The sequence below is a fragment of the Pundamilia nyererei genome, unplaced genomic scaffold (assembly GCF_000239375.1).
Source record: "Pundamilia nyererei isolate P.nyererei 1_Seehausen unplaced genomic scaffold, PunNye1.0 scaffold00006, whole genome shotgun sequence".
Lineage (NCBI taxonomy): Eukaryota > Metazoa > Chordata > Actinopteri > Cichliformes > Cichlidae > Pundamilia > Pundamilia nyererei.
In genome coordinates, this window is record NW_005187407.1 from 1631359 (window position 1) to 1655769 (window position 24411).

At 41.2% G+C, this 24411-nt stretch overlaps 2 protein-coding genes across 3 annotated transcripts; both read right to left on the bottom strand.

Annotated features, from left to right (window-relative positions):
- Positions 1–600: 600 nt before the first annotated feature.
- On the bottom strand, positions 601–17888 carry pggt1b (protein geranylgeranyltransferase type I, beta subunit). Its single transcript, XM_005722021.1, has 9 exons — positions 17746–17888; positions 15382–15500; positions 14078–14142; positions 13650–13801; positions 11814–11946; positions 10764–10809; positions 7383–7567; positions 6031–6139; positions 601–2044 (listed from the first exon to the last, which is right to left on the bottom strand). The coding sequence occupies exons 1-9, from the start codon at positions 17871–17873 to the stop codon at positions 1878–1880; spliced, it is 1104 nt and encodes a 367-aa protein (XP_005722078.1). The 5' UTR covers positions 17874–17888; the 3' UTR covers positions 601–1877.
- Positions 17889–18074: 186 nt separating this feature from the next.
- Positions 18075–24149, bottom strand: ccdc112 (coiled-coil domain containing 112). 2 transcript variants are annotated; one of them, XM_005722023.1, is made up of 14 exons: positions 24069–24149; positions 23445–23572; positions 22917–23038; positions 22737–22826; positions 21698–21773; positions 21284–21410; positions 20967–21083; positions 20674–20811; positions 19521–19642; positions 19212–19338; positions 18854–19021; positions 18538–18636; positions 18283–18401; positions 18075–18167 (listed from the first exon to the last, which is right to left on the bottom strand). In XM_005722023.1, the coding sequence occupies exons 1-14, from the start codon at positions 24111–24113 to the stop codon at positions 18137–18139; spliced, it is 1509 nt and encodes a 502-aa protein (XP_005722080.1). In that variant the 5' UTR covers positions 24114–24149; the 3' UTR covers positions 18075–18136. The 2 variants fall into 2 exon arrangements, with proteins under 2 accessions (XP_005722080.1, XP_005722079.1); XM_005722022.1 differs by having other exon boundaries at positions 23445–23575.
- Positions 24150–24411: the final 262 nt, after the last annotated feature.

Consider the following 24411-nt stretch of genomic DNA (forward strand, 5'->3'; position numbering starts at 1 on the left):
AAACCAGGCTATATAACACTGAGGGCTTTGTTGGGAGTCGAGGAGAAGACGTCAGCCTACATTGGTTTACTTTTAATAATAGATGGCTCAAATTATTTATTTATTCACGTCTTCTTTCCTCCGTCTCCCTGGTCTGTAACCTTAACTGAAAACGAGGTCAATTTGGAGGAAAGGGAGATGATGCCAGGACCGGCTTTAGTTTAGATGGTAGGATAAAAAGAAAAAGATTGTGAGAACGGCTGTTGTATGCAGCCTACAGTGAGGGTGCAACCACTGCAGGCAGCGTTTGCTTAGACGGCGACCCTGGTATGAAAGGATGTGGCTGGGAGAAGATGGTTATTTGGGAATGAGAGAACCTCAGTGAGGGCAGGAGGTGGTGGCTGTGATCAACTCAGTGTCGTGTGTCACTCTAAGGGTTGTTTTTGAAATTTAAAACTCTCTGCCTCGGGTCAAGAGTAAAAGGTTGCCTAAACGACATGTGAGTGGTGTTCCTTTGAGCACCTGTGCGGTAAACCCTACCAGCTCTGCCTCAGTGATTTAGGGGTCTGGGGTCAGATCACTGCTAAATACTTTGTGATGAACATTTTCGGTGGGGGGGATGCAAGTAGCTCGTTGGGATAACACTTGCTTCTGTTTCCTGACACTCTGTGGTCCATTCTGCTCACGCTCATTGTTCTCCGTTGTTACCTTGCATCCTTTCTGCACTGAAAATAACTGCACTGTTCAAAGGAATACATTTCCTCAAGCTACGGTGCTATTGTCTCATCTTTTCTTACCGGTTTGAGGCTGGTTAGCGCCTTGCAGGGAGCATGCAAGCTAGCGAATGAGCACAGGTCAGGATGCAGGAGTTGTGGGGTGTTAGGATGGGGTCTGCTGCTACAACCGGGAGCTACTACCTCTGCAGGAAAGAAGGTGGTTTTCCCCTTCTTAACAAACTCCCTGGAGAGGCTCAAATCTCTTTTCTGTTAGCCGTCAGAGAAAAATGCAGACAAAGAATCATATTTTCTAAAATGATTTGCCTGCAGCTAAACCCATAACCACCTTTTCCATTAATTTCACACCAGGCGCTCTTTAATTTAAATCTTGATCAGTGCACACAGCCTGCAGTGGTGAAACTGGGAGATGAGTAAACCTGGCCTGGTATCACCTTTGGGACATGAGAGCTTGAGGCTTTAAACAGGTTCACAAGCAATGTCAGGATGGAAATGCTACAAGGGCAACAAAACAAAAAGCAAAAGAAGGAAAAGGAGACTATGCTTCGAATTCTTTAAGTCTTTGAATGAAAAGGAGACCTTAACAGATCTTAAAATTTAGAGACATTACTCAGCAATAGCATAATCTTAGCAAATAAACCTGATAAAAAGACAGTGTGGATGCTCCCAGCCCTCCAGGGATCCCCCCTTAAACACTTATTACAATGTTTCTCATGTACATTTAGAGTTTTGATCCTTGGCTATGAAGATATTGTTCACAATGATGATGAGCAGCAAAGCTCAAAAGGCCATTATCTAAAAACTCAATGGAACAATGGAGGCATCAGAAATTTCAAGTTTATAGCAGCTCAAATTTGACTTTCTGGCACGTTTTTATTCCCACGAACCACAAACCGCACCGTTATTGACTACTGTGCGAATAAAAGGCAGCAAAAAACGTGAGGCGTGTGGCTCTTAACGGAAGAGTTGCACTGGATGGATTTAAAGTGAGCGTCCCAAAGTTACTGCTTTTGTAAAGAAGAGCGTTCTTCAGTCCTCACATGAGATGGCCTCTTGGTAAGTGGCCAAACCTCTTCAACAAGTCCAGTCCTCCTTGACTGGTAACTGTTCGACGTTGCTGATAACTGAAGCCATTGAGAGGGAGCGCCGCGGTTCATCCGGCTTTCAGTGCTGACGTCCGCAGGTGTCGGTGTTGTCTCTCCATGTCTGCTGCAGCTGTTGGAGGTGCTGAAAGGCTCTCTGGGTGATGTTAAGACCGGGGTGGACCTTCCTCAGATTGGGCTCTCCAATCAGGGACAGACCACAAAGCCCTAAATATGCATGAAGAGGATCTGACAGAGAGGAAGAGAGATTGAAAGAGTGGAAAGAAGAAACTAGGTCAGAGATGATAACATGCATCACAGCACAAACACCTGTATGTGACAGGTCTGTAGCCTTTGCAGTACCCGTACACTGACTGATGACGCCAGAGGAAAAAGATGGAAGCCATTTTTGCTCAGTCTCTTTCTTATTGTTGAAACATGAACTCTGACCTTAACTGAGGAAAGTGAGGCCTGCAGTTCTTTAAATGATGTTCCAGGTTATTCTAGGTTACAGAGCTCTTGGAGCAAATTTGCCAGGTTGGCCACTCCCAGGAAGGTTCACCACTGTTGAAAGTCGTCTCCATTTGTCTCACTGTGGTTCACTGGAGTCCAAAAGTCTTAGGAATAGCTTTATTACCCTTTGCAGACTGACAGATGCCAGAGATTTTGTTTCTCAGCTGCTCTCGAGTTTCTTTAGATTGTGCCATGTTGTGCACGTTATTCGAGATCTTTTAACCTGCTTCACTTTGTCAGACAGCTTCTATTTAAGTGATTTCTTGATTCACCAAGAATCTAGCCATAATCAGGCCTGGGAGTGGCTAGTGAAACTAAACCCAGCTTTAAAAAAACAAACAAAACGATTTTGGTTAAGCACATTTAATTTATGATTTAACAAAAGAGGGCAGGCGGGGCAGGTTAGATAACTCGAGTACAACAAAGCCATCTTTGTCTAATACTAAAATGTGTTTGATGATCTGAAACATTTAAGTGTGACAAATATGTCAAAGAATAAGAAATGAGGAAGGAGACACATAACTAAACAGATTCAGAGTCTATACAGCACCATGAGAGCTGTTGGCACTTTTTGCACCATCATCATATTCTATCTGCAGTATCAAGGTGAGCTGGTACCGTTACTAGCTTGAAATCATATTACTGGGAGCTTTCCAATTTCATGCTCAAGTCTAATGTAAGAATTCAAGAAGACTACAACTATGAAACTTGACCGGCCTCTTAAGTAGAGGAACAAGAAGGCAAGTAAGGTCTAGTAATGAAAAATCTCTGCATGGTCTTGAGTCCCGACGTGCGTCATAAACCCCAGTTTAACCACTGGATAAGATGAACGTGCTGGATGTCCCTTTACCCATCCATATGCAGTCAATAAAACAAAAACCTCATTTCACATAAGAACCTTCCTCCATATGGTTTTCTTGCACTGAACCTTTAAGTAGATATAAATAATGCATGCAGGTCGCCTCTGTGGTCGTTTCACCTCCCCTGGGACGAGAGTAAAAGCTGCACGAGCCAGTAAATGAGCAGTAATTGAATTATAATGAAATGACAGATGATTGGACACAGACAGAGTCAATCAAAGCACCATTAGTGGCATCAATCAGGAGTCAACAAGGACTCAAACTAAAGGCTGAACAGAAGAGACGTCTCCATCAGTCCAAGGTTTGAGGCGGTTTGACTGATAAGGAAATTATCAATGTCCATTTAGCAAACTGTCTACTGGGGCGATCGTGGCTCAAGAGTTGGGAATTCGCCTTGTAATTGGAAGGTTGCCGCTTCGAGCCCCGGCTCGGACAGTCTCGGTAGTTGTGTCCTTGGGCAAGACACTTCACCCGTTGCCTACTGGTGGTGGTCAGAGGGCCCGGTGGCGCCAGTGTCCGGCAGCCTCGCCTCTGTCAGTGCGCCCCAGGGTAGCTGTGGCTCCATCACCAGTGTGTGAATGTCTGTGTGAATGGGTGGATGACTGGATATGTAAAGCGCTTTGGGGTCCTTAGGGACTAGTAAAGCGCTATAAAAATACAGGCCATTTACCATTTACTTACCCAGAGATGCAGATGAACATTAAAGCAGAGCCACCTCTGTTAGCTCTGTTTTAGTTACAAATAATGATACCTCTATCTGGCTCTTTAGCAGCTAAGTGCTAAATGTGTGGGTCCGAGCAGGTAGCACAGAGAATTGTGTGACAGACAAATAGTATCTTTAGGCACTTTGTTACTAGCAGCCTGTCACAAACGCATCGTTTCTTTCCGTTTCTTTCCATTTCTTTTCCGTTTCGTTACAACTTGGCATATCTTAGCATGCTGTGCAGCGTGCTCTTAAAAAGATTGAAGAAACTGGACAAATCTGAAAGTCATGTCCTTAAGAAACAGGAAAAAAAAATGGCAAAAACCTGACACGGGACCAGAGATGCACCTGAACCTTCAGCTGATCCATCTACTATTAACATCAGCCGTTCTTAAGGAAGGCAAACAGGGAGAGAAGGCTGAGGTGTGCTAAATTACACAGCCATCTGTAAAACATGGTTGAGCTCTGTCATGGTTTGGCACTGCATTTTAGCCAGTGGTGTTGGGATCTTGTAAAAATTGATGGAAATATAAATACAGAAAACTCTGTTTAGATTTAGATCCACATGAAAATGACCCCAAACACACTACCAGAGTAGTAAAAGCATACCTGGATAGAAAAACCATACAATGGGGCAATATCATAGATTGGTCTCCCCAGAGCCCGAACCTCAATATTATTGAAGCAGTGCGGGATCATCTTGACAGAGAACAGAGCTTTGAATGTCCTTGAAGAAGTATTTCCAAAGACTACTTAAAGAAATGACAACAAAGCTTGCCTAACAGAGTCCAGGCTACATTGAAGAATAAATATTGTCATACCAAATATTGACTTTCATGCTCCTCAGAATTGTACAGCCTCTGTTTTCCCCTTATATCTTGCATTCCATTTTATTTTTGAATATGTTTCAATAAATCGCTGCACCCATTTCCCGTTTTCCTAGCAAAATATAAAGAAACGAAGGGTGACTCAAGACTTTTGCACAGCAGCGTATTGATCAATGCCACTTCAAAGCACTTTCTCCAACATGAATCAGCATAAGGCTGCTTTGATCATTAAGCTACGCCTTTGGGCCACGAACGGTCTCTTGTAAGTGTTATAAAAGCAGAGACACGCGTATACAATAAAGGCAGGAGCTTTCTTTGTGACAACCATTTGGTTTGTTCAAATTCTGTCACGTCATTTACAGCAAAAAAAAGTTAGCTGAAAAGACCTGTGGATTTTATTTGATTTGGTTTTTTTAATAAACAGCTGATATTTTGTTGGTTCAATTTAATCACTTTAAACTGGTATTTCAGCCACTCTTACCCCGTGTAATCCCACATATTCCTGTTAATCAGATTGTTAAACAGTACCTGTGGACAAACTTGGGCTGTGCCAAATGTTCAAAGTATATTTGGCTTTATTTGGTGCAGATCTGCTAAACAAATACACAACACCTTCTTTTGTTCCAGGCTATTGTTGCTGTCCCATCTTCCCAAGCCAGTTCCTTCCTGTGCATGACTGCGCAGCTCAAACACGCACACACACAGAAGTCCAGCGGTATCTGTTCCCATACTGCTGCAGTCTCTTTTATTTCCTAAAACTCTCCTTTGTACATGTATATTCACACGGCTTTGTCATCACACTGTCTACCTGCCCTGTTCACCTCATTGTTCCTTCCACCCTGTCTTCCCCTGCCTTGTTCCTGTAACGTGAGGAGCCCGATCTGCTGTGTCCTTGGCTACCAACAACAACCACCTCATCAATTACACATTACAAGGGCGAGGAAGAAAGCACAAATACGGACCAGACGAGCAACTAGACCATTGAAGTTTAGGGTTACAAGAGCTCATCCGCTGATCTCAAATAAAACCGGCAACCACAGCTCCACCCTGACCTCCCTGTACCGGTGGAGGGCATGGAAACTGTTCAGTAAGAGAGAGAGGAAAATAAAGGTTTCCTAACTGCTTACATCCACCACCTCTTATCCTTGAGATATTTAGAGCCACAGCAAAGCATAGTAACCTAAATCGAGCTTCTACAAAAATAACCTCTATGCAAACAAACAGCAAAACTGATTTTTGTAAAAACTATGGGTGGAATCCACATTAGGCTTTTGAGTAGTCGGGTACTTTTTGCACTTTACCTAATGACTACATGTACTGTGAGATGCTTACCTGGATGGCTGTCTGGCCATTTGGCGAAGCCGCCCACCAACCGATCCTGCGTGGACAGGATGAAGCTCCGGTTCTTTTCAAAGTTTGTATACTGGAACACATCTAACAGCTGGAAAATAAGGGTAATAAGAAAAAGGAAAACATCTGCAAGACACTCTAACAAAACAAATGCACTGGTATACATTTAGAGCGCTGTTTATTATAAGATTAAACTGGCTCAGTACACACTCATTTCCAAAGAAGCAGAGCAGACTGTGTTTAGAGAAGTCACACACATATGACAACATTTATTTCCACAAAGGTGAAAACCAGTGATTACACACACTTGATATTCTCCCTCTATATACAGACATCAGGGGGGGAAAACATCAAACCTCAGTGTGAGCCATCTGCAAATATTTTGTTTGACTGTGAAATTTTAATCCTTCTGGCGCTTGACAACCCACAAATCCACTGTTTTCCTGCACTGGGTTTGCTTTAGCACGAGTGTGTGTGTGTGTGTGTGTGTGTGTGTGTGTGTGTGTGTGTGTGTGTGTGTGTGTATTTAGGTCAGGCTTTTAGCCTATATGGAAGTGAAAACCAACCTATGTATTAATTACCAAATGTCCCGGTGTTTTATATGCTGTGCAGGCTGAAGGACAGAAATAACATGCTGGGACTTTTTCTGTCCCCAGCCTACTTTGTGGTCAGTTTTTCCCTCAGGGGCAAAAATATTTGTCCCTCCAGTTTGTCTTCATTGTACATTCCTTCACATCCGATTGAAAAATTCAAAAACTGTGGCAAAAAAGTAGCCGGAAATACCACGGGGACTCAACGGCACCGAGCTGTTGTAATGTAACTAGATGATTACATTTCCCTGTCCATATCAGGTGACGCTGAAGGGTTTCAGAGGGGTTTGTGGCTTACAAGCAATTAAATCCCCCAGTAAACCACGAGTTTAGACGATGTGAGATTTTCAAAAATGATTCACATTTAGTGAATGCCAATATATTCTAAAGTGTAACATCTTCTATTCTGTAATAAAGAGAAATTTCATAAACTTAACTTCTTAAAAGGTTCTATAAATGAGACAATCGACAGGCCCACATTGTTCCCAGTGTGAACATGTAGGGTAATAGCCTCTGTAGGAGGAAAAAGAGCAGCACTTCCTTACTGTGTGCTGCAATCTAAGCTTCCCTATTTAGTGTTTCGGTATCCGGTTTGGCTGTGCATCCATGTTGGTGCACAGGAATCACTTCCTCTTAAACTGCTGGTATTTTAATTGCCATTTAGTGCAGCACCCAGCTTCACTTTTAATGCATGCAAAACGGTGTCTCTATATGCGTGCACGTGTCTGTCCCACTGGTCTTTACCTCCAATGTAGCTCCCACCCAAAAGGAGTAGCATGTATCTACGGGTTTGTTTGGGCGGCCGTGGAAACCGCTCTGCTGCCTCATGATGCACCAGCGCCGGATCCGGTCCAGTTCCCGCTGACTCAGTGCCTCCTCCAGTCGACCCATCAGACACAGAGAGGCTATGGCGCAGTACGTCCAGCCGCCTAGAAACACAACACAGGCTCATTAAATTTGACTAATCTGACAATGTATTCAAACTGGAAAGCAGCGCCGGTGGTTCATATGTTTTGGTGACAAACAAGATGATTGCAGGGCACGGCAATCAAAACACCGATTTTATATCTGTGTGTGGGCTCAAATAACTCACAGGCTAAACGTAAGACGAGAAGAGAAAAACCTTTAGAGATGCTTTGTTGAGGGCTGAAAAACAGAGCATCATACAGCTGGACTAATACCAGCGTGAGAGTTTTGATTGATTGATGATAAGCTGTTATCAGAGCAGCCATAAGCAATCTTCTACAATCCAGCTGTCAACTGCTTTCATTATCACAGCTGCTCTAGCTGACCTCCACACATTATGAACATCACTGCCAGCTTATCTGTGTTTGTGTGAACGTGGTAACGTGTGAAGGGGAGACACAAAGAAAAGGCGTGGTGAAGTGTTTGGGTCACGAGTGTAAATCTGCCAACATGCTACACTTGCCTATAATCAGCCATGTCTAGCTCCCTTTCTGCTTGAGGCGAAGGAAGAGGAGATAAATATAAATGTCAAACAGAACTGAGGGGAATCCTAACCATTGACTCTAACCGCAGGGTTGGGAACAATCGGCTTTATAATAAAAATAGACCCTAAAAGCAGCTTTCTGTTTGGAAAGTATAACAAATATTCACACCTGAATGTAACCTTATTTCCTCCTGTGCCAACACATACACTAAAGTCCCAAAGCTTGAGCCAACTTTCATTGGTTTATTTTAAATAATCTGGGGAGTATGACCTTCTTGTCATTTTACTTACTAGTGGTCTTGAGCACTAGTTCTCCAGGCTTTCCCAAAATTAGTTTCTAAGTTCATTTTTGGACTTTGGCTGCTTTTTCCACTCATTTTCAGGCAAGTCCTTCGACCGAAACATTTTCAAAAGATGTAAAAAAAGAGGTGGCATGAAAATGAACCAAACTCACGGGATGAACTAGTGTTACAACAGACAACTTGGCAAGGACTAATTTTAAATTGTAAATAAAAGCACATAATTTATTCTCATTTTAGTTTAATCTTCTAAAAATGCCAAATATAACATAAATTGACAAGGATAAAATTGTATTTTTGGACCAACAAGGTGATTCCCAAAGTGCTACTAACCCAAAATTGGCACATTGCGGCATACTGTGCGGTTAAAATTAGGAAAAGTGGAAGATAAAAGAAGAAGTGGCTTGCCTTAAAAAATAATAATAATAACTATCTACAGGAGATGAACTTAATCTGAAATTCATGTCCTTATGAAACAGGACAAAAAAAAAATCTTAAGGGAGGGGGAACAGGGAGAAAAGGCTGAGCTTAGGGCTGTGCGATATGACCAAAATCTCATATCCCGATATAAGAATTCTATCATCCGATACCGATATAAATCACAAAAATTTAACATTTTCTGTAAATTCTGTGAATCTCGGGCAGCTCGACTTGCGTGAAGTGTTTCCAGCTGCGCGTCCTGTACCCGGAGTCGAGTGTTTTAACCGATGCATGAAACTATACATTTTTAGACATAAGTTGTAACGGCCGCCGTTTTCTTTGTATTTATTACACGGCGTGCTGCGGGGAAACGCCTGTTCTAACGTTTGAGTCTAAGGTTTATTTTTTAGCACCTGGCGGCTCATTTTTACTTCTCATCCGTAAAAAATCTGCTCTTTCACGTGATTCAGTTTATTTTGAAAAGTCTCAACAGGATCTTGAGCTTTATTGTGAAAGGTTTATGTGGAACATACACAAGCGGACACGCGAAGGTGTTACCGTCGCTGTTGCTAACGACAACACATAAAAACAGACGCTTGTCCCTCAGTAGTGTGGTTATATTATATATAAGAGAAAGAGAGAACTTTCTCTTATATTAAGAAATTAATATAGCCTCTACAGTGACAATCAGAACGATGAAAAAATATTGCCGTAAACAGTTTATTTTGCGACACCATGAAACAAACGATAGCGTAAAATGAAACGATAGATGTTTTTATATCGTCATCCAATATATATCGTTATATCGAACAGCGCTAGCTGAGCTATACTAGTGAATAACCCAGATTTGACTTCTTTGATTCAAATCATCACCGAAATGTGTGGAAGTCAGGAGAGAGGTGCAACAGTGTGTCTACAGCTACCTGTAAAGCAGGGTGGAGGCTCTGATTTGGAGCTGCATTTCACTCACTGCTGTTGGGAATCTTGTCAACATCGGTAAAATTACAAATGTGAAAAAGCACAATCAGCTTTTGATCCACCAAGCAATACCATTTGGAAAGCACCTGACTGGCAGCAAATTCATGTGTCAGCATGACAATGAGCCCAAACACACTGATAATGCAGTTTAAACACGAAGGGTGACATCTATGGAATTTCTCTGAGGTCTATTTATGACAAAAATGTTGTTTTCTTACCATCTTAAGAAAACAACCATGCATGGCAAGAAAAAGGAGAAAAGTATACCCTGCACATAGTTTTTAATAATACCCCATTTTATGCATTTAACGCAATTATCAGTAAAACAGTGCAAAGCAAACAGCGTGGGAGGCCTTGCTGCTGAACAAACACACTTTAGGGATGTATGGGCATCTACTCTGCATCTCTACTGATGTGTAATCAGCCTTCAGACAGAGAGTTGGCATGCTTGCAGAAGAGAGCAGAGTCTCAATGAAGGCTGTAATCACAGAGGTCGAATTTATCTCAAGGAAGGAAATCACTGAGACACACTAGAATCTGTGCCTTTGAGCGGTTTCAATTTATGCGTTCACAGCGCCTCACAAAGCTACCACAAAATGATTTCTTCACTGTGCCAAGAAGGTGACAGTAGATGTGTTACTGAGAAGTGTGTGTATTTGTGTAAGAGCATGTAGGATGAAGGCTTTTGTGCCAGAATAACACGGTTTAATTTGAGCGGGGGAGAGCTTAATGAGGGCAAGGTACTGTATCTATAGAGAGTTATTTAAATGGCTAATCCTTTAAAGCACTTAGCACCATCGGGGACGTTCATACCCTTTACTGCGACACAGGCATACACACCCACAAATCCTTTGATCTGATATGAACTCACAAATCGAATCATTATTCAGAGACATTTGTGCTGCGAAATGCGATAATTTTCTTCCTCAATGTTCACTTATCTGATAACATAAACAATTAAAATAATATCAGACTCACCATGTGACTCTCGCCCAGCTCCCTGGCCAAACCCGCTGTCATAGGACTAGAAAGAGAGAGACAACGGTTCAAATGTGAGCAAGGATCAAAAAATCACCACATCAGTCTTCTGAATATATATTTATTCACACTGACACCCAATTTAGTAAAAAGATTAAATACATTTGTGTTGCAATCTGTTTCAGTTTTTAGAAACTATATAATCTCAGTAAAATACATAAACATGCACTGAGACAGCTCGCAGAGCTCCGACTCCTTTTTCTTTCTTTAAAAAAAGCCCAGATAAGGTTACCCTGTTGTTTTAAAAGAAGCTGAAACTGTCATAAAACACGACAGTTTTCTACACATATTTATGAAAAACCGCCACCTGCTACAATAAGCAGCTCATACAAAACTCACACTAAACGATAGGCGGTACGCGGGAAAGTCCAACCATGTTTTGTCCCTGTGTATGATCTGATCACGCCTCAACAATAAGGTTTGTAAATGGATACGTGGCTGCTCATAAACAGGCCCTCTGATACATAACCACCCACCACCCACTGCTTCTGGCATACTTACATTCACGAATAATTAACCTGCTAAGCAAAAAAAATAAAATAAAATTGGTATCCATCCAAAAGTATGAAGCCTGTTATCAACACACCAGTGAAACAATGATAAACTATGTAATAAAAGCCTCTTGTGCTAACTGCCAAAATTATATGAGCTTGTCCTGATACAGAATCAATTTAAGGATTTAGTGGAACCCGCATTGCTTCGACGACTTGAGCTCTTGATAAAAAATATCAGTGTGGTGCAAAAAATGTGTTTTCCCTCCTGGTCGGGAGGGGGAAAAGAACACTCTGCTACAGCTTTAAGACCACACCGCACTGCTCAGCCCCCTCCGTTTATTATAAATGAAGTATTTCTCGGCAGAGTGCCACCTACTGAAGGTGGGTGGCCTGTTCTTCTCATTCAAATGTTGCCGCGCTGTGTTGTTGTTTACAGCTGCACCCAGTTATCAGGAAGCTACATTTCATATTTTTTAATTTTTTAACATCTACTCACCAAACTTCCTCGGATGTATTCAATGGCCTTTTGGATGTCCATGCCTGACCAGTTGTCCAGCATGTAACAGATACTGGCTGCACAGTAGATAAAGCGTATATCATTCTCACTTCCTTCTGGCACTGCGTAAAAACTGGAAGAAAGAGGAAGCAGTAAAGCCGGATGAGCTACATAAACAACTGGAAATAAGCCTGCTGTCCATTCTGAAGACGAATTTGATTTTTATAAAGCTTCTCAGATAAAACTGCTAAGGCATTGTTTGTGCCGCATTAAGAGAGCTGGCAGTCGCAGAGTAAACACTTATTTGTCATGTGTTTGTTCAGAGGTTGCTGATTAATGTTGCTAACTGTCGTTTTTGACCTGTTTTTTTAATCATTAGTGAGGCGGCTGTTACTTTTCTTAACACCAAGTGAACTTGTCAAAGATACTGGCAGTTGTTGGCTACCGTTGTCGCCCTTATGAATGATGGGCGTACCAAAAGTTACATGTACATTGACAATAAAAAGCTATTCTATTCTATGCTACAGAGAGCACAGATATTTTGTGGAAAAAGTAAGATGTGAGATCTAAGCTCACGATCCATCTCAGGTCGCAGGTTATTGGCTGGAAAACGACACACGTGACCTCGGCCTTGACTGAAATTTGGTTGAACACCTAGTAGGTGGTCACTGTGTGCAAGTGTCACTAAAATCGGATCAATATTCTTGGAGGACTAGTGAATCTTCTGAAAATGGAAAAACACCCACAAGTTCGATTAAATTTTGGCCGACTTATAGGAAGAGTGGATGTTTGGCAGACGTCTGGCCACGGCACCGGCTCATCGGTCATTTGACCAGATGAGCCAAAATCCTCTCGATCGCTTTGTTGCCCGTTTCCTTTTCTTCTATTCTAATTCCCGCACCGATCCAGTGATTGTTTCTGCGTTGTGGCAGCACGCCTCAAGCACAGCTATAAATAGTTACAGGGATGTGGTGACGTCACAGTTCCCACGAGCAAAGACCAATGCCAACAATAATGCCGCTTTGGGAAGGTTTATCCTGCTGTGATGGTTAGAAGGGAGTCGTTAAATTTATAGAACATATAGGTGTCAAACATAAGGCCCTGAGTCCAGAATCGGCTCAGCAAAGACTCTAATTTGGCCCACTGGATGAAAGAGGGCATACATTTTAGACTTTTAACTGTAGTTTTGCATCTTTTTTTCCACTGATAAAGATCTCTCCTATGGCCATTCATACTTCATCAAGGTAACTAAATAACAGATAAACAACTGAATGACAGAACAGATTCTTTTTTCCACCATCTACTGTAGAATTGTCTGTTTCTTGTGTTTTTACAGTGGTTTTCACACTAAACCAAAACTAAATGCATTTTCTGGAAATGAACAAAGGCTTTCTGTCTTATAATTACAGGACATTTTCAGTAGTTTTATATGTTCGTTTCTAACAATGACATCCCAGGAAGTCATGCTGACTGATTCATTTCAGCAGCATTTCTTTATCATGTAGAAACACTGAGACATAATCATCAAACTGCACTTCTTTTTAATAATAACATAAGAAAAGATATCTCAGGGAATAAATGTGCAGCTGAACCTCTTTACACAAACAGAAAGGGACGTTTCACTGATCTACCCCACTAAAGATTTGCAAGCGTTGTATTGTTTTCTTGTTGTACAATCTTTTATCAGGGTGCCTGGAGACTTGCACACAGAACTGCTACTGCAGAATCAAATGTGAGTCAGTCCGTGTTAAGGCTGCTCGTTGTCTCCACCACCTCAGGTGTATTTAAATCGAGCTTCTGAAGGAAATCAGAACGTGTATGTGTGTGCGCTCTGACCTGCCATCCTCCAGCTGCAGCGCCCTCAGACCAGCCAGACAGGCCTGCTTGTTAACCCGGCTAAGGTCATCTCCAAGTATCAGCAGTGAGCACAGCCCAGTATAGGTCATAGCTACATGGCCACTGTCATATGGATGGAGCACACCTGGGCCCTGGAGAAAACATCAGCAGGAGATATTATTTTTACCACTGAAGCTATACGGGAAAAGATTGTAGACAGAATGGTAATAGTTCTGACTACTAATCCTTCAGCTGGAGGGAAGAATAACAAAATATTTGGAGCAGGATTACCATAAATACAGAAAACAACAGAAAAATAGGGATAATAGTAGTGAAGCCGCCTCTAAGACTAATGCAAAAGAAGGTGATGCTTTAGTTTTTACAAAACATAACCTCAAAAAACATGCTGGGGTGGGCGATGGCTGTACCTTAGTGCTGTAAGGGATTCCAATATGTGATGATCCCCGAAACCCACATCGACTTAGGTTGGATTCTGAAAAAAGACAAGAGCGGAAGGAAGAGCAGATATTTAACAAAAGGTTGTCACTCCACACAGGTGAAGAAAAACTGGGACAAAGAAAGCATTACTAGATTTATTCTCCCGAAAAATAATAATATAAAAAGAACACTGCTGCCATCTCCTGGTTATGACAGAAACACCACTTACAGTGGACAGCATGCTCCAGCAGTTTCAACATACGATAATTAAACAGTTGTTACATGTGGCACATTTATCACCATTACATCTACAGATCATTATGCCCTGAGTGGCAGGTGCTATTCGCACTTATTGTTGAGTTTATACTTGCTCCACAACACCTTTATCATTTTTTGATGCATAAATATAAAGATTAAATCACTCGAAACATCTGCAGTTTCATGCCAGAGATCTATTTCCATACCAATGATACATTAGGAAATCTCGAGTGCCTCCTGAGTTGTGTTTTTCACACCTAATGACAAGAAATTTAATGTGACGCCAAACATATGGCAGCAACAAAACCGAGACCAATCAGGCATGGCTACCCCTCTGTAATTTCTGTTGATGGCTTGAATAATTAACTGAATGGGCATCTAAACAGATGGCACAGATTGGCTTGTTAGAGACAAAAAAAACCCAAGTCATTAAAGATTTAGAGTCCAACTTTCCCTGACGAATGAATGAATGTAACAGGGTAAGCGAGGAGAACACCTGGAAGTCGGTATTGGTTTCATAATCCAGACTTTCAAGTTCGACAGCTTTGAAGTCGACAAACATGAAGAGAAAAACCCGAAATGTATCCTGGGGTAAAAATCTTAAAAAGGCAGAAAGCTGAACCTCTCAAGAGCCCATCAATCCCACAGTAACTCAGTCTCTCTGCAATATCATGATGATATCTTAGGGACTGACACGCACTAACCCTCACCCCCTACCAGCATCCCGTTTGCTAACAGCACCAGAGATTGATGATGAATTCCATAATTTTCAAATCTTTTTGATTTATTTTCTAGTGCAGTTCAATTTAGGTACTAAACCAGTTAAACTTAACTGTGGAATCTTACACCAAAGAAACAGGGCACAAATGTAGGCAGAGATGCAATGCCTGATTAATGCATTCAGGAACTCTGACAGCTGTATTGCTCTACCACTTAATGTTAGCCTTTGTAAAAAATAATATTCCTACTGACAATGATTTTTTTTTGCACTGCCAACTGCTAAATAGTTATAAAAGTAGGAAAATGTGTGACTTACGATCCTCAGTAGGCAGAACCTGTAGTGAGTAGATGTACTCAATCATGACGTTCCGATCAATCACTTCTAGGGCATCCAGCACATCCAGACCAGACAGGGCGAAAAACACGATGGTCAACCTAAAAACAAGGTGAGATTTACATTCATTTTTTACTTATTACAAATATATTTGTGAGAATGCAAAAAATCAGAGGCAATGTAAGATGTGGTTTATTGTAGTGGTGTGCGGATACTGAAATATCTATTCCTCCAATACCAGTTATTTATGCTCTAGAATAGATTCTCATATTAAAATATTGATATTTTAGTAATTTGGGGTAAATTTGTAGTTTATCATTAACAGGAACACAGTGGAAAGAAACAATATCATTATGATCATCTAAATTGGAAGGAACTACTTTCTCTTCCGCCTTTCATAGTCATATGCGAAATACGGCTGTATAAATGTGTGGCAGCCCCTTGGCTTGCGCACTCACAACAATGGCTCATGTGTGGACGTATTTTACCTCCACAAAAAGCCAAGACGCGGTTTGCGATACATGTGGCAAGACAGTGAGGTGTTGTGGCAACACCGCTAACCTCGTCAAACACCTCAGAGTAAATCATATAAGAGAATATGACGAGCTTATGTTGAGGCGAACGGAAGAGGAGGAGAGGGACAGGCGCTGCTAGGGCGAGACAGACGTCTCTCGAACATCTTAACACTTTCAGCTCCACCTCCTGTTTTCTAGTTAGTGCCACCGTTACTAAACCATATATCACAGTAGTTCTCATTACCATCTTGTAAACCGTACCTTTCACTCTTTCTGCTATCCTGACAATCACTCCACCTTGCCTGCACTCTCTTCTTCACCTCTTATTGAACGGTTCATAGCTTTGGATGGTTGATGTCAGGTACTTATTTTTCTTCACTGTGACACCTCCTTCCCTATCATTCACACACATTTCTGCCATTTGCGCAATATCTCCAAAATTAGAAACATCCTGTCTCTAAGTGATGCTGAAAAACTAGTTCATGGATTTATTACTTCTAGGCTGGACCACTGTAATTTGTTATTATTAGGATGTCCTAAAAACTCCCTGAAAAGTCTTCAGTTGATCCAAAATGCTGCAGCACGAGATCTCACAGGGACTAGCAAGAGAGAGCATATTTCTCCTATATTGGCTTCTCTGCACTGGTTCCCTGTTAAATCCAGAATTAAATTTAAAAACCTGCTCCTGACATACAAGGTCTTGAATAATCAGGCGCCATCTTAATGACCTTACAGTACTCTATCACGCCAATAGAGCGCTTCACTCTCAGACTGCAGGCTTACTTGTGGTTCCTACAGTATTTAAAAGTAAAATAGGAGGCAGAGCCTTCAGCTTTCAGGCCCCTCTTCTGTGGAACCAGCTCCCAGTTTGGATTCTGGGGACAGACAGCCTCTCTACTTTTAAGATTAGGCTTAAAACTTTCCTTTTTGATAAAGAATATAGTTAGGGCTGGACCAGGTGACCTTGAATCCTCCCTTAGTTATGCTGCAATTGATGTAGGCTGCCGGGGGATTACCATGATGCTTCTTCAGTCATCTTTTTCACTCACTGTGCATTTATACACCTCTGCATTTAATTATTAGTTATTATTAATCTCTGTCTCTCTTCCACAGTATGTCTTTCTCTTGTCTTCATCCATTCACCCCCAACCGGTCATGGTTCTTTGTATTATTGTAGGGTCTTTACCTGACAATATAAAGCACCTCGAGGCAACTAGCTTGGCGGTATATAAATAAAACTGAATTGAACTGAAATATTCCGTCTTGCTTCTGGTGACTTTCATTACTCTTTTATGGATATCTCTCAACCACCTGCTTCGTGTTCTTACTTCAGATCACATCAGATCACAGCCTAGTTAGCCAAGTAAGTACTAGTTAGTACTTACTTTTCATTTCATTTATTCTGCTTAAATTATGGTAAAGCTCTCAGTTCGTTCTACATTAGAGACACATTTTCTTTATAGCGAAACACTAGTTTATAGTTTGTAAAGCGGCGTTTTCCGTTAATTAAATAAAAAAGTTGAAACACGTACAGAGTTAATATTCAAATTTACAAATTACAGTTCGCTGCAACACGTAGGTGAGACCAATTCCCTTGATGACTATGATAATAACATGACCTATCACTTAATAATAAACACCTCACTGCATTGTGTTAATACATCTGTTCATCTGCCATAACTTGGCTAAGCTGGTGCTTGCAGTTATGCTATGCTACTAGCATTAGCCTCCATTCAAAACTGCTTGTGAAGACCACCTAGCTTAGCTGCTAGTGAAGTTCTTCCACAAAACACACAAACTAGAGCATCTTTGTTCATTTCGGTGAACTGACCTGGTCGTTTCCAGCGAGGCGTATCTCTCAGGTAACACCTGAAGTGTTCGCTGAAAGAATCGTACATGTCGATCTCTTAAAAAGTCTATTTGCTCAAATTCTTCAAACTCGTTCTCCTCTTCCGCCATCTTTGCTTTCGCACCTATGAGAATCCTTTTCCGGTACGTTTAAGTTTCAAAATAAAAGCTCATACTACTTCGATGTACCTAAAGTGTAAACGGCACATCACAATAAAAATCTTTATTTTAAAAATAACAGTTTCACAGTTTAAAATTGAACTGAATTGCACCTTAAAAGTTATATGACAAATTAAAAAGGGACAATTCGGGCGGTGTATATCTTTATTTTCTTTAAAAAATAGAAAGGATTCTGAACACAATGCAGGACTTCATCACAGGCCTTGTCTCCAAGTGGGAACAGCTCTGTAACAAAAAGAACATTTCAGTCATTTAGAAATAAATTACTCATTATTACCAAATGTTTCTTGACAGAAACTTGAACGATTTATAGAAAAAAAATTAAGTTTAAGAGGCAAACCTGTGAAACATTTGTAGCATTGGCCCATCTCCCGACGGTCCAATGTGTTTCAGCCGCTCCTCCCATCCCTTCGTAGGGCGGGTAAGCCTGGACGGGTCTCTGTTGACATGATTGTCCACCTGAATGTGGAAAAAAGGACAAAACGTCAACCTTTTTCCCACACGCAGTTTAATCTTATTTCAAGATTTCACAATGATGATTTTCCGATTTAGTGACTTAACTGTTACTTTTTCCACAAGAAAACAAACCTCTCACCTTCTCCTTCAACTTGGCAGCGAGTCTCCTCTGCCTTTCCTCTTGCTCTTTTTCCCTCAGCTGTTTCTCATGGCGCTTTGCCTCCACCCTATGAAGATCCTGCAGAAAGGCAGAGACGAGCCTTGTATTTCTCAGTGTTTTGACATCACAACCTCGCCTGATGAAAATCGCGCTCTTATCTAGAGCAACATCCTGTTTAACACCAGAAATCTGAAAATCTGGCATTTGACAGCAGTCACTTAAGGCATCTCAGTTTAAAACACGCAAACATCGCATCTTGTGTTTCCTTGTGTCTGTAATTTTGGCACTTTTGTACCCTTTCATTAAAACGCCTGATGCTCTTTGTCGCCTCCTTTCTCCTCTCTTCTCTTTCTCTCTCTTCTTCTGCTCTCCTCCTCCTCTCTTGTTCCTCCTCTTCTACTCTCCTCAGTCGGAGCTGCTCCTCTACGGTTAGCTTCACTTCCAGCTGCCGGCGGCGCTCCTCCTAATAAAAAGTATGAATACATAATTGGTTAAAGTAAAAAGCAGTTCAGGACACAACATGCACATATTTACTCCTTGGTTTTACTCTGTATTTTCATTTTTACATTAAATGAGTGCATAACTACACAGAAGTGCTCCCTGACTAAACTAAACTACAGCGACAGTAAAATGACACCCAAGCACAAAAGCACCTTTTCCCGTCTCCTCTTTTGAATCTCTTCAGCCAGTCTTTGCTCCTCTTCCTGCTCCTCCCTCCTTTTCTTTTCTTCCCTCCATTCCTCCAGACGCCGTGCCATCTCCCTCCTCTCCTCCTCAGTCCTAAAACAAATTATATACCATGAACAAACGACACCCCCAAAAATCCATCAATCAACTGGGTGCTCATAACATGAGCTGGGATTTACAACATTGGGTTGAATTTAACCGGCATAGCTAGGAGATCAACCCGCCTGCATCATCTCCTTTTTATTTCATACTAGTGTGTCACACTCCTGGCTCACCTGTGTTGCTGGGCCTGGCTTTTGGCCTCCTTCTCCCTCCTTTTTGCCTCTTCTGTCTTCTCCTGAGTCTGTATCCTGATCTGGCGTTCCTGATGCTTGCTGGCTTTCCAGCGCTGAATAGCCTGCATGTGGCATAAAAATAAGCAGTGACATAAGAAACCACAAAATACTTAACAAGCAGCAGCACGGGTTGCAAAAAAATTCTTATGATGTGCTGTCTATTTAATGTTAACACATAAAGAAAATGTGAGGTAATGTTCAATCATCGCCATTTTTTCAAACTAATCAGGGGGGGATATGTAGTGAAGATGAAAATCGAACTCTTTATGATTGCTTAGTTTTCAGTTAAAAACAGTGGACTGTCAGCAGAACTTCTGCGCTGATGTTTTAAGTCTCCCCTCATAATAAATTATTAAATGCTTTTTGTAACTCTGTCTGAAAACTCAAAGGTCAAACTGGCTCACCATCAATGAAACTCAAAGGTTATTGTAGTGTGTAAAGTGCAAAATCTGTTGGCTGTGTTGCACAAAACTACCGAAAATTCTAATCCACTCAGAAGTAGAGGTGGTTCACAAACATCTTCACTGAAAAACCAAAGTGTTTGAGTTCAGGAGTAATACATGACTACATGGTCAGTAGTAACCACAGCCAGAGAAAACGTGAATGCATCAGCATATCATATCACTGACCCGATTACTGATGTTAGCATAATGGTGATATGTGGGAGTCAACCAATAGGACCAGCCCCTAAGATTACAATCATCACCATCTAACAAACAGGACGTGCGGCAAAGCAGTATTTAAAGCTATTACATCATTTGATATTTCATGAAGTTCTTTCTTTATCATTTTGTGCAAAATCTATCAAAATCCAGAATCTTCTGTTAGCAACTTTACTGTAATAGTCTGCATTGAATACCGTTTAATTTCACTCAGGAGTGAGGAGTGAAACTGTAAGCAGCATGCATGAAGGTTATAGTGCGAAAATGGAAATGCTCCCATAAAACAACAGATATGGCCTTAACCTTGAGGATGAGCTAAAAGTGAAGTTCACAGGTGCTTTTTCTCCAACCTCACCTTCACGTTTGTCTAATGCGCACATATATAGATAATAGTTGGATTTCTATTCTGCTCAGACATGTTTTGTCATTACCTCTTTCTTCCTGTCCTGCAGGTAGATGAGCTCCTGATGCCATTCCTCGTGTTGCTCTATCTCCTCCATTGTTCTACCAGGCAGATACAGCTTGGCTTCTTTCCTGTAGCCCGGCTCCCCACTGTGCTTCACCCAGACCTGTGAGTCAGATTACAGACAGACAACCGCGCTGAGGTCACCAAGCTTTGGGCTGGCAGCTGCTGAGTCTGCCCGTTAGTTTAAGCAGTAGTGTTTGACCGTATGACATGATCAGCAAGTGAAAGGAAGAGAAATAACAGTAATGGTTTACTTGCTTTAAGAAAAGCTTCATGGTCATATTGGTCCCAGCCACCATAAGAGCCTCCAGTCTTCTGCAGGAAAACCTCCAGCGCTCTGACTTCTGCTGGCAGGTCTCTGTCGGGTGGTTTGGTCTTATGGAAAAGAGGCAGCTATGAATTCAGGGTGCATTTTGAAATAAAGTCAACTGCCACTGTGTTGGTTAGAGAGCTATTTATTTATCTTATTCTAATTCTGAGACTTCTCACTGAAACTCATCTCTCTAATATTTTACCACCTAATTGACAAACACGAGAGAAAGTTCAGAGAGGAGGAAGACGAGACAGAGACACACCCTAACAGTGGGAGCTGCGGGTAGTTTGGGATTCGTTTTGACAGCAAGGCTCCAGTTTTCAATCTTCTTCTCATAAGCGGTGATTTCCTGTCTGCATGTCCACTCTTCCTTCAAAAATTCCTCAAAGCTGAACGAAAAGCAAATCAATTTTAACAAAATATTGACATCAGTACAAAAGTTCACCCCCAGAAAATATTAAACGGTGGCTGCTCTTTCTCTCCTTTAACGTACATAAAGCTGGAATCATGTGCGAACGAATGCAACATGTACAAGTGCGATGTACCTGCTTGCTTCACTATGTTAAATATTATTACATTTTAAGTTAAAGGTAGTTTACTTTAATATGGATGACATATTTTAAAATGGATTTTAAGCCTCTACATCTAACTCAGCTTGTTTGGTTTATGCTGTTACCGTGAGCGCTGTTCCTCCTTCACGCTGTTAATAGAAATTTCCACCTCTGACATGATTTCCTTCAGTTTTTCAATCACTGAAAATCCAAGAAATGCAGAGACAATAAGAACTCTATACATATAACAATGCAGACAACTTTGTTGAGCAGTGCACTACTCAGATGCATCGAGTATTTCCTTTTCAGTCACTTTTCTCACTCAACAAGTGTCAATAGACCTCTCTGCTGAATCACACTTGTTATTAATCTCTGGTTCTCGTCCACAGCATATCTTTCATCCTGTCTTCCTTCTCTCTCCCCAACCGGTCGCAGCAGATGGCTGCTCCTCCCTGAGCTTGGTTCTGCCCGGAGGTTTCTTCCTGTTGAGAGGGAGTTTTTCCTTCCCACTGTCGCCAAAGTGCTTGCTCATAGGGGGTCACATGATTGGGTTTTTTTCTCTGTATGTATTATTGTAGGGTCTACCTTACAATATAAAGTGCCTTGAGGCGACTGTTGTTGTAATTTAGTGCTATATAAATAAAATTGAATTGAATTGAATACTCTGCAATAGTGGAAATTAAATTAAAGAGGACCTATTACATTCATTTCCATTTCCAGCTATTTACTCTTGGATCTTTACTACATCAGCTTTGCATGATTAAAAGTTCAAAATCATCCCCATTTACTTCATAGTAAGTCTCGTTTACTCTGAAATGAGCTGTTTTAGCTCCTTGTCCTTTAAGTAATATTTTTATGACTGGCTGCCAATCGAGAACAGAACGCTTAAATAGCAGCTGGAGTAAGATGTCCATATTAGGGATATCCCATCTCTTTGACATCATCCAGACCCAGGAGCAGAAAAAAACAGTCTAAAGGGGAGTTTTAAGCGAGGTCTGAAGCCTGAGCTTGTGGCTCACAGGGATTTCTTGCACAAATACCAGCTATTACTAATTAAAACCCTCACTCTGTTTAATGTGAGCATTTACCAACAGTATAATATATATGACTGGAATAAGGAAAAGCAGAAATGGTCCACTTTAACATAAATGAGTAAAAACTCACACTCCGGAGTTGGTTTCACATCAGTTAGATGTCTTTGAAATTTCCTCACACCATTATGAATCTTCATGAGCTGCTTTTGAAGATTTATCTCTGAAGAAAAAAGAACAGGTTAATGAAAACCTCACCTCGCAACATTAAAATGTCAGGTGAAAATGTTAGTATATGTAAAGAAAGACCTACTCTCAGCATTTCTTTGTCCCTCCAGCACATTCTCGTACTCTTCGATCTCTCCACTCACATCCGCCCAGCCATTCTTTCTGCACTGAGAAATCAGCGTCCTCTCTTTCTCCAACTTCTCAATCCTATGAAAAGTTCAGCGATTCATTTGATCTGTTACACATTATTACAAATAATCTGATTTCACCTTATTAGAACAATTAAAATTACAAGTAGACATGGTCAAGATGACCTGTGATTAAAATTATCTTCAGGGTTTAGAGAGAATGGTCTGAAAAAGAGGAAATATCAAGCAGTTCAGGCTGGTGGTGGTGATGTAATGGTGTGGGGCATATTTTCTTGGCACACTTTGGGACCCTTAATACCAACTGAGCATCGCTTAAATGGCACATTGCTGACTGTTTCCAACTCATCTTCAGTGAATGAGAAATCAAGATAACATCGATATGAAACTTTTGACGATGTAAATAAAAAAAAGTGTTAGAAATTCAATTTAAACGCAGAAGAAGTGACAGCAGCAGTATTACTTACTGCCTCCTGCTCCTCTCAGCCTCCCTGAGGAACTGTGCAGTTTTCTGTGTGGCCAGCCTGTGGTCCGCACTTTGACCGCTGAGCAGGGGTGATGTGCATGGCTGCAGGACACTAGGCTCTTCCTCCCCCTGCTCATATTCAGTTAGTGTTAGTAAAACACAAGTGCTGCTCATGCCAACAACCTCAGGTGTAGATTTTTTGCATTTTCAAAAGTCCAGAAAGTTCTGTCCGATAATAAATCCCCAGTCTACTCAACGACATTGGCATCTGTAACCATGTTATTTATACAGCATCCATTATCGGACAGACGCAAATTTAGCAACAAAAGCTCTGAAAAACATTTCAAAAACAATGAAACTATTAATGGCGCGCGTATGTCAGAGTCCTGCATACTACTGATTAGCGCAATAAACAAATCTGTAAAATTACCAAGCAGTTTCGTCTCTTAAAGCTAACTTTGCTACCTAGCACTGACTAACGTTAGCTCTTTAGACTTTCAGATGGCCCGAAAACTGAAAGTAAAACGCGCCAAAAAGAAAAGAAAACATATCATTCAAATACAGCCGGCTGTCTAATGTAAGGCAGTTTAGGAATAAATGAAATAATGAGCACTATGACAGATACCGAGTAATGTTTATCATCCTCCCATGCAGTTGCTAGGGCAGCCATGTTTGGAGTGGAGTACTTCTGCAGTCACTGGTTTGTACCAGCAGAGGGCGCTGCTGTCATTAAGGGACTGTGGTATAACGAATGACTGTAGAAGAACCGTTGACTGCACGTAGCTGTGTATGACTGTATGTATGTATATGTATATGACTGTATATAACCACGAAGAAAACCTTACACAAACATGTTTCATCCTTTCAGCCAGTGTGAAGCTGTCACATGGATACCACGCTCACTCCTTAAATGTTTTGTTATTCATAACCACAATCTTTTCCTGCCACTGCCATGTGGTTTTATTCCC

Coding starts and splice junctions, on each gene's coding strand:
- pggt1b (XM_005722021.1), bottom strand. CDS start 17,873: ATGGCGGAAGAGGAGAACGAGTTTGAAGAATTTGAGCAAATAGACTTT. Junction 11,947..13,649: donor CTGCAGCTGGAGGATGGCAG/GTCAGAGCGCAC, acceptor TCTTTCTTCCAG/TTTTTACGCAGTGCCAGAAG. Junction 10,810..11,813: donor AATACATCCGAGGAAGTTTG/GTGAGTAGATGT, acceptor CTCTCTTTCTAG/TCCTATGACAGCGGGTTTGG.
- ccdc112 (XM_005722022.1), bottom strand. CDS start 24,113: ATGGCTGCCCTAGCAACTGCATGGGAGGATGATAAACATTACTCG. Junction 19,643..20,673: donor TGCAGGACAGGAAGAAAGAG/GTAATGACAAAA, acceptor TGCCACATGCAG/GCTATTCAGCGCTGGAAAGC. Junction 18,637..18,853: donor TCAGGCGTTTTAATGAAAGG/GTACAAAAGTGC, acceptor GCCTTTCTGCAG/GATCTTCATAGGGTGGAGGC.